The sequence below is a fragment of the Antechinus flavipes genome, chromosome 5, assembly GCF_016432865.1.
Source record: "Antechinus flavipes isolate AdamAnt ecotype Samford, QLD, Australia chromosome 5, AdamAnt_v2, whole genome shotgun sequence".
NCBI classification, from domain to species: Eukaryota; Metazoa; Chordata; class Mammalia; order Dasyuromorphia; family Dasyuridae; genus Antechinus; species Antechinus flavipes.
The window spans coordinates 287,826,197-287,840,535 of NC_067402.1; the positions used below are offsets into that span (position 1 = coordinate 287,826,197).

The 14,339-nt window shown below is 33.7% G+C and overlaps 1 protein-coding gene across 3 annotated transcripts in view; it reads right to left on the bottom strand.

Annotated features, from left to right (window-relative positions):
* Nucleotides 1-14,339, bottom strand: part of ENTHD1 (ENTH domain containing 1) — a 102,965-nt gene that overhangs the window by 44,367 nt on the left and 44,259 nt on the right. For 2 of the 3 annotated variants that reach the window (XM_051962060.1, XM_051962061.1), the window contains exon 5: nt 5,765-5,885. The exons of the other annotated variant lie outside the window; for it this stretch is intronic. In XM_051962060.1, coding sequence (XP_051818020.1) covers nt 5,765-5,885 — 121 coding nt within the window. The remainder of the gene's footprint in view (nt 1-5,764; nt 5,886-14,339) is intronic. 3 annotated transcript variants of the gene reach the window in all.

The window sequence follows — 14,339 nt, forward strand, 5'->3', positions numbered from 1 at the left end:
ACTACACAACTAAATCTGTCTACTAGTTTTACATAGTTTCAACTGTTGTCAGGAGTTTTTTCTTCTAGATTACTTCCAGTTCCAGATTTGTGATTTTTCTCCGCCATGGGAACATAACCGTTTGTTGTTGCTCACAAGAATTAAAGGGGTTTATAGCCAAATTGCACCAAACATTCAAAGAACAATGAATTCTGATTTTATGCATACAATTTCCAAAATTAGAAAAAGAAGAGATTCTACTGAATATTTTCTATGATTCAAATATTATCTTGATACCTATCAGGGGGAGTCAAAACAGAGAAAGAAAAGTAAAGTCGAATTTCACTGATGAATATAGATGCAAAATTTCAAATACAATACTATTTAAAAGGTTACATCAACATTGTACAAAGATTATAAACCTATGACCAAGTTGGATTTATATAAGAAATATAGGATTAGCTCAATATTAGAAAAACTATAAACATAATTAGCAATGTTATGTGAATTATATAAATAATAAAATAACAAAAACCATATAATTATATTGATTAATACAGAAAAGGCTTTTGAGGAAATAGAATAAACATTTCTGTTTTTTAAAATAGAAAATATGGGAATAAGATGGACTTTTCCCTACAATGGTAAGTAGTAATATATACACACACACACACACACACATCAGTAAGATAGGAGCAAAGAAAGGATGTCTATGGTTGCCATTACTATTTTGTTATGTTGTTGCTGGAAATATAGACACTAGAAATAAGACCCCCAAAAAAAAGAAAATGAAGGAATAAGGATAGGCAAAGAAAAAAGCAAAATTATCATTTTTTGGCAGATGATGTGATGGTTTACTTAGAGGCCCCAGAGAGTCAACTAAAAATTACTTCAGCAAAGTTGTAGGACATAAAAATAATTAACATGTCAACAGAATTATGTATATTGCTAACAAAATCCAGGAGGAAGAGATAGAGAATTCTATTTAAAACAACTACAGAATATGTCAAATACTTTGGAGTTTACTACCATAATATACAAAGGAACTATACAATTAAAACTCCAAAACACTACAGAAATAAAGACAGAGCTAAATAATTGAAGTAACATTAATTGCTCATGGATAGACTGGAATATATAATAAAAATGACAATACTACTTAAAATAATTTATTTATTGTTAAACCATTCAAACAAATAAAGCATTGCTTTATAAAACTAAAGAAACAATAATAAAATTCATCTGGAAGAACAAATGATCAAGAATTTAAAGGGAAATAATCCTAAAAGTGGAAACAAAGCCTATCAGTGCCAGACCTTAAGCTATGATATAAAGCAATAACCATCAAAACAATTTGATGTTGTTCAAATATTAGAGGTCGACGAGAGCCACAGATTAGGCACGTAACATACAGAAGCAAATTATCATAATGGCCTAGTGTTCAAGAAACCCAAAGCTCACAACTATTAGGATAGGGATTCACTGCTTGCCAAAAACTTCTGAGAAAACCATCACTAGTCTGGCAGAAATTAGATTTGGCCCAGCATTTTACATCACGTGGCAGGTAAGTTTCAAATAGATAAATAATTGAGATATAAATGGTGACATCATAAACAAATTAGAGAAGCAAGGCAAACATTATCTTAAGATATATGGATAAGGGAAGAGTTCATAACTAAATGAGATAAAAGAAATGCCAGAAAAAAGAAAACAATTTTGATTACACAAAATTAAAATTTCTGCACAAATTCAAAGTCATTAAGATTAGAAAGGAAATAGTTAACTAAGAAAAAAATCTTTGCAGCAAATTTATCTTATAAAGGGGTATGTGTGTGTGTGTGTGTGTGTGTGTATGTGTGCACACTATGTATTTTAAGACGTATAAGGAACTGATTCAAATTTATGAGAAGAGCTATTCCCCAACAAATAAATGGTCAAAGATATGAACAGGTATTTATTAAAGGAAGAAATGCAAGCTATCAATGGTCATATAAAAATATTCCAAGTCACTAATAATTAGAGCAGTAGTTCTCAAAGTATGGTCTAGAGAATCCTGGGGATCTCTGAAACCCTTTTAGAGTGTCTACAAATTCAAAAATAGTTTTTATTTCTAATATGATAAATGTCTATAAATATAATACAGATAAACAAAAATGCTTTGGAGAGATCCTCAATCATTTTTAATAGGGTAAAGATACTGAAAACAAAAGTTTGAGAACCAATGAATTAGAGAAATGCAAATTGAATCAATTCTTACAAATCAAAGTGGCAAATTTGACCCCAAAAAAGGAAAATCATGAGAGTTGTGAAAAGTTTTTTTTTAAATAGGCATATTGAAACACTGTTTATAGAGATATTAATTGGTCCAGCCACTTTGAAGATCATTTTGGAAATTTATGGACAAAAAGTAACTAAATTTGCATCTGACTTGACATTATTCCGCCCCCCCCAATCAAAGGATATACACTACATAAAGAATATATACAAGAATATAATAGCATCTCTTTCTTGATGAAAAAGAACTAGAAACTAAGAGGATAACCATTAATTGTGAAATGAATGAACAAATTGTGATATATGAATGTGAGGCTACAATGTAGAAAAGGGGAAAAGAGAAGGTTTAGAGCAATCTGAAAAGACTTGTATGAGCCAATACAGAGTAAAGTGAGTAGAACTAGGAAAACAATTTCTATCAGAACACCAAGATGATGATAAATAGAAATGAGATAAACAAATGATCAACTATGATTCCAGAGATGATAAATGACACCGAAGATAACTTCCAGACACAGAAGTAATAAATTCATTATTCAGAAAGCAATGCATATTTTGAACATTGCCAATATGAGAATTTATTTTGCTTGATTAGGTATAATTTTTACAAAGAATTTTTTTTCCTTTGGAGGAGAGGTGAGATCAAGAGAAAACAAATGTTTGTTAATTGAAAAAACCCACAAAATTCTATTTTAAAAAAAGAAAGCTATTTTTCAAATTTTGTCCACTGAGCACTTGTGAGTTTCAAATACAGCTACAAAATTCATAAAGATGAACCTCTGGATATCCCCAGGATAAAGGAAGCAGGATGAGAAAGTGGTAACATGTTTAATACAGACATAATTTCATATGTAATATTTTAGAAAGGCATTACAAGCACTGAAATGTTTTCATGTAATCCTTATTCATATACACACACTGTAAAAAAAACCCTGCTCTCCACTGTCCTGATATAACATAGTTCCTTTTAAATTCTTACATTTCAGAAGAATGATTCAAAGTGATACCTAAAAACAAAAATCCAACTTAGTTGTACAGCTCTACACACACATAATTAAACCACTTTTCTCTTTGTTCTTTAAAGACATGATGCTTATCCTTGGACCAAAGGGGATGTTTTTATACTGTTTCCATATCTGAAATACATACCCTTCCCCATTCCACCTATTATACAAAGGAAAGAATGTCTGTCAGATTTGGAGTCCAAGATCTTGGGTTCAAATCCAAGCTTTCATATTTAGTATAGTTGCAGGTGCCTATCTGGACCTGATTTTCTGATCAGTAGAACAAAATAGGACTAAAAAAAATCTTTGATATTCCTTCCAGTGTTAAAAATCACTAGTCTATATAGTCTATGATCTAAAATTTACTCATTCAAGGTCCAAACTAACTCTCATTTTCAGATCTCTTAAGCACATGATAATTTATTCCTTCTCTGAGTTCTTGTCTTTAGAGTCAATTGAATACAGTTAAGCAATTAATTGTTCTCTCATTTTCAAGTGTATTGCTACATTGCAAATTTTAAAGTAGTATGTAAATGTCAGTTATTTTTATTACTTTTATTTGTATGGTACCACAGAAGGCAAAGAAACATAAAGGATGATTCTTGCCTAATGAGATGAACACCCATTACCAAGTTAAAGAACAGCACAGAAAAATTTAGTGCATTATAGAGGGATCTTCCTGAAAAAATTTCCAACACTGTTCTGAAAGCTTTTCCTTTGGATATCTAATGTCAAACTCATAGGGCCCAATATTGCCCTGATCTCAAATGAATGACAATTCAGTATCTTGCTTTCCTCTAAACCTAGACAAAAACTTTACAGGCAGAAAGTTGTCCCTTGCAAATAGACACAATATCACAGAAAGCTAGAACATCTGCTGTCATTTGGGGCACTGATTTGACTTCCTAGATGGTCACTATTATCTTCATTGTATTAAGATTATTAAGGTTACATTAGATTTTGTTTACCCAAAGAGGATTCTTCTCTTTCTTTAAATGTTCTACCAAGAAAATCCTTTCTGCTATTTTGAAGAAAGGAGAAAAATTTTAATTTTACCCAAAATGCTAGAAACTCCACAGTCCAGGCCTATTGCAATGTATTGAATCCAATGAGACAAAGCAAGTCTTGATGAAATACAATCTTTCCCATTCAATAGTCTATCTTCTAAGAAAATGTTTTTTTTTTAATTGTTGTAACTATAGATATTCCTTGATTTGCCAGCAACGGGTAGTTCATGCCATTTTTGCAGTATTGATGCAAGGGAAGCCATAACGTAACCCAATATGTGCAAATAACATGGTGCTGTAACACCAGCAAGGGGTAGTGATCCAAGTGTTATGAGCTTGGAGTAGGAAGGCCTACGGGCCAGGATAGCCAGGAAAAGACTTCATGTAAGAGCAGGTCTTGGATTGGACCAGAACAACGTGTAATATTTAATAAAGGGAGAGAGGTAAGTGAGTGCACTCTAAGTAGTGGAGACAGAATGGACAAAGGTGTAGGGGTAGGAATGGGTTCACACAGGAGACAAATGAGAGATGAGGTTGGAAAGGTAGAGCTCGGCCAGACTATGAGACATGGCGAATGCCAGGCTAAGTAATTTGAACCTCTAGACAATCAGATTCTGAGCAGAGGAGTTTTAGAAATGCTAAGTTCACTACAGTGTGCAGGATAAATTAATGAGGGAAGAGATGGGAGGAAAGGAAGTAAGCTAAAAGACTATTATAATAATCAAGGGAGGGGACTGTTGGAACAGAAAAGAAGGCCCTAATGAGAGACATGAAAATGAAAGACTCAATAGGGCTTGCTGGCTGATTGGTTTTGGAGAGTAAATGAAAACAAAGAAGTTAGAGCAGAGATCTCAAGATCAAAGTTATTAGTAGAACCCGGGAGATAAAAGGGATGGATTTGTAGACCTGAAGCTTTGGAGGAGCCTACTTCAGAAAGCCTTCTAGGTGGGCCAGTGGCAAGAAGGAAATGATGCTGACTTCTAGGAGCAGGGAGAAGAGGGGTAAAATGCTAAGTGGCCAAAGGCGTGGGACTCCTGCTGTGGAAAGGGTACTGGGAATTAACAAAACCAAAGTCAAAGAATTGTTAAGCAGTAGGGTCTCACTGTGATGAGAGAGCATGAACTTATCAGGAGCCATTTCTCTAGAATTTCATACTGTTACTTTTAACTATGGGCTATTCATAGATTAAAAAAGAGTTGGGAAATTGGTACCTCAATATTTTCTCAATACCTTTGCCTTTGGACCACTTTATTATTTTGTCTGAATCTCTATGGAAAGGTGGTTAAGTAAAGGAATGGATGGAGGAACTTAAATCAGTCTTTGGGTTTCTTTCCTAGCACTAAGACAAGTCTTCAGTTGTGAGAAGCCAATGGTTTCCATGTTTCTTGTTGTTACAGATAATTGAGCCACCTGTAGTTCCCTTTCACAAAGTAAATATCCAAAATATAAGGAGCCCAGGCTGATACTTCTGTTGCACTTCCTACTGCTAGGTCACTTTACCTGAATCCCAAAGGCTATATCCTTCTTCATACTCTTCTATCACCAATGAAGCCGGAGGGATCATGGGAGATGCTTGTGGCAAAAGCTCTTTTGGTTCTTCCTCAAAAAATACCATCGCGTCCTTACAGAAAACAAGAGAGCACCCTTAGTTAAGCAACAAAGAGCTGTGTCTGGCCTTTTTAAGATGGAAAAGTCATGTTTAGTGTTTTAGTCAACGTTATATTTCATTCTCTACCCAAGTAAAGTGGGCAGAAAAAAAAAAAACGGTGAAAATATTTCAAAGGTGAAAATATACCAAGTGAAGAACCCAAATCAGACTGCAATAATTCACAAATTTGGTAATGCTGTGCAAATGTGGTTTGCATATGCTTTTCTATTGTCTTCCTAGCTCTAGCTGCATTCTTAGCCCACACTAGATGCTGGCTTATGAGTCATTCAGTTTCAGGTCTCTTGGTTGCTCTTAAGATTCCTTCAGGCAAACCAGTTTTAAAAGTTCTTTGCTGCAATTTCAATTCAAATTAAGTATTTAGATTTTCGAGTCACATGAGCAACAAGATAGAGGACTAAACAATTTCTCTGATCTGAAAGACCTCTCAAACTTCTCGAGTCAAAGCAGAATTTGTGCACCAGAGATAAAGCCCATTTAGCTGGCTGTCTCTGTGGACTGGACACCCAGAATCCAAAAGAAGGTTGAAAAAATCCCCTCCCTCCCCCCCTCCCCCACATACAAACTCTTTCCTCTGCAGGAAATCCCTGACTCCAGGCTGTAGAACTTTGCTTGGGCAGGGACAGAAAGCTAGAACAACAGAAGGCAGTCCTTGAAGAACAAAAATGTCTGCTGGGGCTACAACCCAGTAGTACCAGTATGGCAAAGACCTAAACTGCCTGTGGCCAAGAGAGAGAACCCTTTAGTCCCAAAGCACCAGAGGAGGCTATGTAGCATTCCACTAAACATGAGGGAAAGAACATAGCATCTAGCTGGAATGAGTTTTGACCGTCTAAAAGTCATTTGGGGCAGAGACCTAAGCTGTTGAATTGTGAAATGTCCAGTATGGTAAGAGGTTGAGATGCTTTGAGATTCAACCCCCAAGCCAACCACCATCAGAAGTAGAGTCAAAAAAGTAAACAGAGGAAAATGGGTAGGAAAAAAGACTGGAAATTACCAAAAAGGTATTAAGGAGAAAAAAACTGCTCTAACATAAGCAGATAAGTCAACAGCAAAAATGTTAACAACAGGTCTAATGAATAAATTTGATCATCTATGAATAAATACTGTAAAACAAAGGAAAATGATCCAATACTCATGAGACAGAAGGCTCTGTGGAAGATGAGAAGAATCTTCCCAAGTGGTTTAAAAGAGAAATAAAAATTATGAAATCAGAATTTATGACCATGTACAACAACCAACAAAAAAAAAATAATGAGTAAAACAGAAAAATTTGAATCTATTATGGCAAGTCTTACCAAAGAAACAAAAGCAAGAACAAAAAATTGAGAATATAAATATACAAAACTGAAGGAAAAATATAGAAGGGAAGCAAAAGAAAATATGTTCACTACACAAGCAAAACATACTGATTTCAAAGAAAGAATGCATAGAGATAACCTAAGGATCATTAGTTTCCCAGAAGAACATGACATGACAAAAAAAAATTTAACACCATAATGCAAGAAATGAGAAAAGAATTTCCCAGAACCTCTGAACATAGAAAATGGAATATCTAGAAAAATTCACAGATCGTCGTCACAGAAAAAAAAATAATAACTCCAAGATATACCAAGATACAAGTTTTCACTTATTTGTTTGTTTGTTTATTTAACAGTTCCCTTTTGAAACAAGTTCGACAAGTGAGCAGAAGAAAGATCTCCAAATACAAAAGAAAGGAAATTTAAATAATGCAAGATCCAGCACCTATCAGAAAATGTAGGAGGAAATGAAATAATTTGTTCTGAAGAGCAATGGCATCTAAGCTTGACCATAAATGAAAAAATATGAATATTCAATAACCAAGAGGCATTTGGAACATTTTTTTAGAAAAAAAATCAGAACTGAAGAGATTATTTGCTTCTTAAACACCATGACAAAAATAAAGGAGCAAATAAATGCATCAGACAAGGACAACAACAGGAATAGAGCAATAGGAGAAAGACTAATAAGAGACTTCTTTCTAAAAGTACACCAGGAGATAGAAAGGGGAAAGGAAAAGAAAGAAGAAGCTGCACTGTCCAATTGAAAGAGGCAACTTGTTCTACTTTGAGGTTATACTTTGTCCTTTGTTCTCAAAAGACGACCATGGTATCAAAAAGGTGATACCAGGAATTGCAAGTGAATTGGATGTAAGGGAAGGAGGCAATGCAAGGTCACCCATCTCACTTTCTCTTCCAGAACTCTTTGCTCAGCAGCAAGATACAGATCAGGACACCTAGAGGTAGCCTGAATGCCTTGCCTGGCCTTCCCTTTCTTTTCCTTTCTTCCTCTTCCTCTCTTCATGTAGAGTACAATACTGTCACCCATTGGTACTCTGTCCAAAGGAATATAACTCTTGACCACTGAAACTTCTCAAAATACCCCAGATTTACTGGCCAGATTTCTTTCCTGAGACTTTGAACCTTGAACCCAAATCTCTCTGGCTGTCATTGACTGGCCAACAATAGGTCCCAGTCCAAGCCAACTCGGTCATTATATGGGCCCTAATGGCTCAGAGTGAGTGTAAATAGCAACCATTTCTGGTTTGAGCCAGGGACCAGAGAAATGTACTTCTCTTCCCAGATTGATTTTTTTTGACCAAGTAGAAGTGGCCATTCTTTTTCCCATCTCTAATCCAGCCTTAATCACTGAGTGAGTGCTGCCTCAGCCAAAGTGAGATCTGAAAAAATCTTAGCTTCAAAAGGCCAAGGTCTCCCATGGGGACATCTCCAATTGTCCTGGAAGTGAGAGTGGAAACAGGTAGGAGGCAGGCCTGAGGCATTATGGACAGAACCTGTTAACTTATCATGTCATGAACCATTCTTTTCTCTTTGTGAGATTGCATTACAACAGGGGAGAATGCATGAACAAAGGGAAAGGGGAGTAGGGGAGTAGAGAAACATGTGATGTTGCCGGGTTAAATCTAGAGTTATCAATGAGGGGAAGGTGGATCCTATGGTCTCAGAAAGAGACGAGCTCAATGAAATAGGTTTGAAAAAAGAAGAATGAGGCCTGCCTTTGGTGATAGGAGGATATTCTACTTATGAGAGATTTGTCTGTGAAGGGCAATAGGAATCTTGTGCTGGGTATGGTCTGAAAATTGGGTGCTTTTAAAGTCTACTTGTCTTACTTTGGGAGGGGAAGTTGGAATTCCTTGAGTCAAATAGCATCTGAGGGAGTATAAAAGCACAGAACCAGAGAAGAAGTGAATAGATGTGGGGGGCGGAATGGGGAGATAAGCAGGAAATGGTATAGATCAGTGGTGGTAGATAAATGGTTGGGGAGGAGATTTATCACTGACATTCTCTGACACTAGTCTTTTTCTGGAAATGAGGCATACTGAGAAATGGGAATCCGCACAGAGCAAATTCTAAAATGTTGTGGCACAAACCATCTAAAAGTGTGAATCTAGAATGGATGGATACCTTGGAAGGTTTTATTGCATGAGGATACAGAAAGTATAAGAGAAACTAGATGATTATAAAGGCCATGAATCAGAGAATGAGGTCTAGAGTACACAGAAAGAAATGATGGGTGATGAGGTGAGAGAAATCTTTTTTGGAAAGAGAAGCAAGAAAAATGAAACTTTAAAGATTAATGAACAGAAATAGTTTAAGTGAAGGAGAGGAAAGGGGAATCTACCTGACTAACTGAGAGAAAAAAGAAGGGGGGAAATATCCAACCAGATAAAAGCAGGAGAGAAAAAGGAACTAATAAACAAAACCATAAAGGAAAATGATAGAAGGGATCAGTGTAAGGAGAAGAGAGTCAGGGAAATAGGGCCACCTTAAAAAGATTAAAGTAAAGCAACTAGAGCAACATAATATTCTGTTTACAAAACAAGAGGGGAAAACCTGGATGGGACAATTTTAGAGACAGATGGAGAAAAATATGAACCTAATATAACTTTAAATGTAAATGGATTAAACAATCTAATAAAACACAAAAAGCATGACAGAATGTACAATAAAACAACATCCAGCTATCTGTTACTTATTTATACTTACATAATTAAAAAACAAAGACATATATAAAATAAAATAGGAGATAGAAAAAAATTACCACACATCAAGTAACTTAAAAAAAAAAAAAAAAAAAAAACATGAGTTGCAATCATGCCAGCAAAGTAAAAACAAACATTCAAAAATGAAAAGGGATAAGTAAGGAAACTATGTTATGCTGGAAGGAAAGAAACACCAACCAATATCAATAATAAGCTAATAAAACTATATGCTCCAAGTGCCTTAGCATACAAATTCATAAAGGAAACATTATCTGAGCTACAAATAGACATAAGACAGTAACAAAAGAGTGATAGGAGACTTCAACATCCCTTTCTCACTTTAGGATAAATCTAACAGAAAGATTAAAAAAGGGAAGGGGAAGGAGAAACTAGAGTTAAAAGACTTATGCTATCTTCTAAATGGGACAGCAAAAGAATGTACATATTTCTTAGCATCACATGGAACCTTTACCAAAAGAGTAACCATGTTTTAGGGTACAGAAATATTACAAACAATTGTGAAAGGGCAATTAATGCATCTTTTACAGACCATAATAAAATAAAAATAATAATTGGTTGAGGGACCACAAACAAAAGATACAAACCCAAATGGAATCTTAATAATGAAAATCTAAATAATGAGTATATCAAAGAACAAATAATAGAAACAGTTAGTAATTATGTAAAAGAAAATGATAATGATGAAACATACCAAAATTTCTGGGATGCAGCTAAAGTAGTCCTCGGGGGAAAAATCATATCCTTATAAACATGTATTAACAAAATAGAAAAAGAATTAATGAACTGATATGCATTTTTAAAATTAGAAAGCCAAAAGATAAACAAATCTAAAATGGCCCAAAAGAGAAGATATTAAAAATTGGATATAAAATAGATTAAATGAAAAATAAAAACATAGAAATGAAAAATAAAACTAATAACTGTTTCTTTCAAAAATCCAATAAAATTGATAAGCTTTTTGCATATGATTGAAGAGCAAAAAAATCAAATAAGTAAAATAGCAAATAAATAAGATGAAATCACAGCAAAATCAGAATAAATAAAAAGATCTGGACTAAGAAAACCGAAAACATAAAATAAATATAAAAATACCCTAAAAATGTAAAATACTCAAGCTATTAGAAATCTGGTTAGAGAGCTTAAAAAAAAATCAATCCCAGAAAAGGGAATAGTTGTATATTTAAAAAAAAAAAAACTACTAAAAGAAAAAAAAACTTGATCCTCATGGATTCCCAGGAGAATTTTATTCAACTTTTAGGTGATCGTTAGTACTCATACTTCAAAAATTATTCTCAAAAAATTGAGAAAGAAAACATTCTATCAGAATCTTTTTAGGAGACAAATATAGTCCTAATACCTAAACCAGAGAAATATAAAACCCAGAAAGGAAACTATAGAACAATACATTAATTAAGGTTAATTCAAAAAAAATCTAAACAAAATCCTATCAAAAACACCCTTTCTAATATCATAAAAAGCATCAATATAAAACCAAAAGTGTCATATATAAGGAGAATACACTAGAACTTTTCCTAATAAATGTGGGAAGAAATCTCTTATTATAATAATGTGTGATTCATAACAGAAATGTAAGGATAAGTTCAACATTAGGAAAAATATAGGCATAAATGGACTTTTAAAATATTATCAAAAGCATCTAGATAAAACTAAGAGCAAGCATCATATACAATGAAAATGCACCAAAACGTTTATCCATAAATATAGGAATGAAGCAAGGCTGGACACTTTCTCCCCTATTATTTGATATAGTTCTAGAAATGTAAGCAATAGCAACAAGATAGTAGAAACAAGAAAGAAATCAAAGATATAAAGATAAGTAAAGAAGAGATAAAACTATCCTCACTAGATGACATTAGAGTTTCCAAGCATGATAATACTTGAAAAATCCTTGGGAATTGGCAAAAATACTAGAAAGTTCTGTAGCAAAATCCAAGAATACAAACTAAATCCTCAAAAATTAACAGCATTTCTATATAACCATAACACACCACAGAAAACATTAATAGAAAAGGAAACCTTATTCCAGATAACTACAAAATGCATAAAATATCTGGGCATCAACCTATCCATACACACAAAAGATTTGTTACAAGTACCATCCTAAAAAATAATTTAAGTACCTGAAGGGAATAGTCAGTGCTCATGGCTAGGCCATAATAAAATGACAATTATTACAAATGTTAATTTACAATTGTCATGCTTTATCAAATTCCCAAGAGGATATTTTATCAAACTTAATAAAATAATAAACAAAATTCATTTTAAAAAAGGTCTAGGATATAGAGAAAAATGGTGGAAAGAAATAGAGATGAAAGGGGAAATAGTACTTCTACACCTCTATTATAAAACAACAGTCATCAAAAATATCATATCTTAATAAATAATAAAAGAAAACTACTTAGATAGTTTAGCTTCAGAGGATAAAATAGAAATTGAAAGAATTCAGTGATCACCTCCTGAAAGAAGATCCAAAATGAAAATTCTCAAGAATATTATAACCAAATTCTAGCACTCCCTGGTCAAAGAGAAAATATTTCAAGCAGCCAGAAAGAAACAATTCAGATATTGTGGAGCAAGATTCAGGATCACACAAAATTTAGCTGTTTCCACATGAAAGAAGGGGAATATGATAATCTAAGAGACAAATGGAGTTAGAGTTACAACCCAAAATCCTCTATCCAATAAAACTGGATTTAAATGGGGAAATGGATATTTAATGAAATTTAATGAGATAAAAGACTTCTAAGTATTCCTGATGAAAAGACCAGAACTGAATAGAAAATTTGAAATTCAAAGAGACTCAAGAAAAATATAAAAAAGGAAATAAGAATGAGTAATCATAAGTGGCTCAATAAGGTTAAACTGTTGACATTCCTATATGAAAAGATGACACTTGTAACTCCTAGGAACTTTATTATTATTAAGATAGTTAAAAGGCATTTACATAGACAGAAGACATGGGTATGTAATCAGTTCTATTGGAATGATCTCCCCAATAAATTAAGGAGTGAAAAAGAGGAAGGCAATGGAAGAAAGTGAAAAGGAGAGAGAAAATGGGGAAATTTTTCCCACATAAAAAAGGTGTACAAGAAAGAGCTTTTACAATGGAGGGAGAAATAGGGGAATGTCAGGCAGTTGGTTCAAAAACAAAGGAATAGTATACATACATATTCAGCTGTGTATAGAAATGTAACTTATCCAGTAGAGAGAGAAAAGGGAAAGAGGATAAGAGAAAAGGGGAATGAGTATGATAAAAGGGAGTTGGATTAAGGGAGGCAGTGGTCAAGATCAAAATAGACTTTTGAGAAGAGACAGGATAAAAAGAGAGAAGAGGAAACAGAAAATAATGGGATGGAGGGAAATATATAGTATCATAACTGTGAATGGGATGAATTCACCCATAAAACAGAAACAGATAGAATAATGAATTAGAAACTAGAATCCAACAATATATTGTTTATAAAAGACACATTCAGAATGAAAGAGCTGGAGCAGAATCTGAGATGTTTCAACTGAAGTAAAAAAGGCAGGTGTCAATCATAATCTCAGACAAAGCTAAAGCAAAAAAATAGACCTAATTTAAAAAGACAATCAGGGAAACTACATTTTGCTTAAAGGTACCATAGATAATAAAATAATATAAAAAAATTTTATAGAAAGTTTTTCTGATAAACATCTCATTTCTCAAATATAAACTGAGCATAAAACAAACAGGTAGTTTTCAAAAGAAAAAATCAACATGATTTATAATCATGTAATATGTGGCATAGTGAATAGAGCAGGAGGATCTGAGTTCAAATTTGACCTCAGACACTTACCCTGGGCAAGACATTAACCCTGTTTGCCTCAATTCCCCAACTGTAGACTGAGCTGGGGAAATCACTCCAGTATCATTGGCAAGAAAACTCCAAATGAGCTCATGAAGTATGAAATATAACCTGAAATAACTCAAACAATAACAATCATATGAAAAAATTATGTAAATAATTTTTATTTCTACTTCATACCTATCAGAAATGGCAAATGCTGGAAAGGATAAGAGAAAAAATGGCATACTAATGAATTGCAAGTAATGAATTGGTCCAACCATTCTGGAAATCAATTTAGAATTATGCCAAAAAAGCCATAAAACTATTCATGCACTTTGACCTAGCCAATATCTCTACTAGATCTATATCCCAGGACATCAAGGAAAAAGGAAAGGGACCATTATGTACAAAATATTTATAGCAGCTCTTTTTGTGGTACTAAAGAATTGGAAATTGAGGGTATGCTCATCAACTCATGAATGACTGGACAAATTGTGGCATATGATTATGATGGAGTACTACTGTGCTATAAGA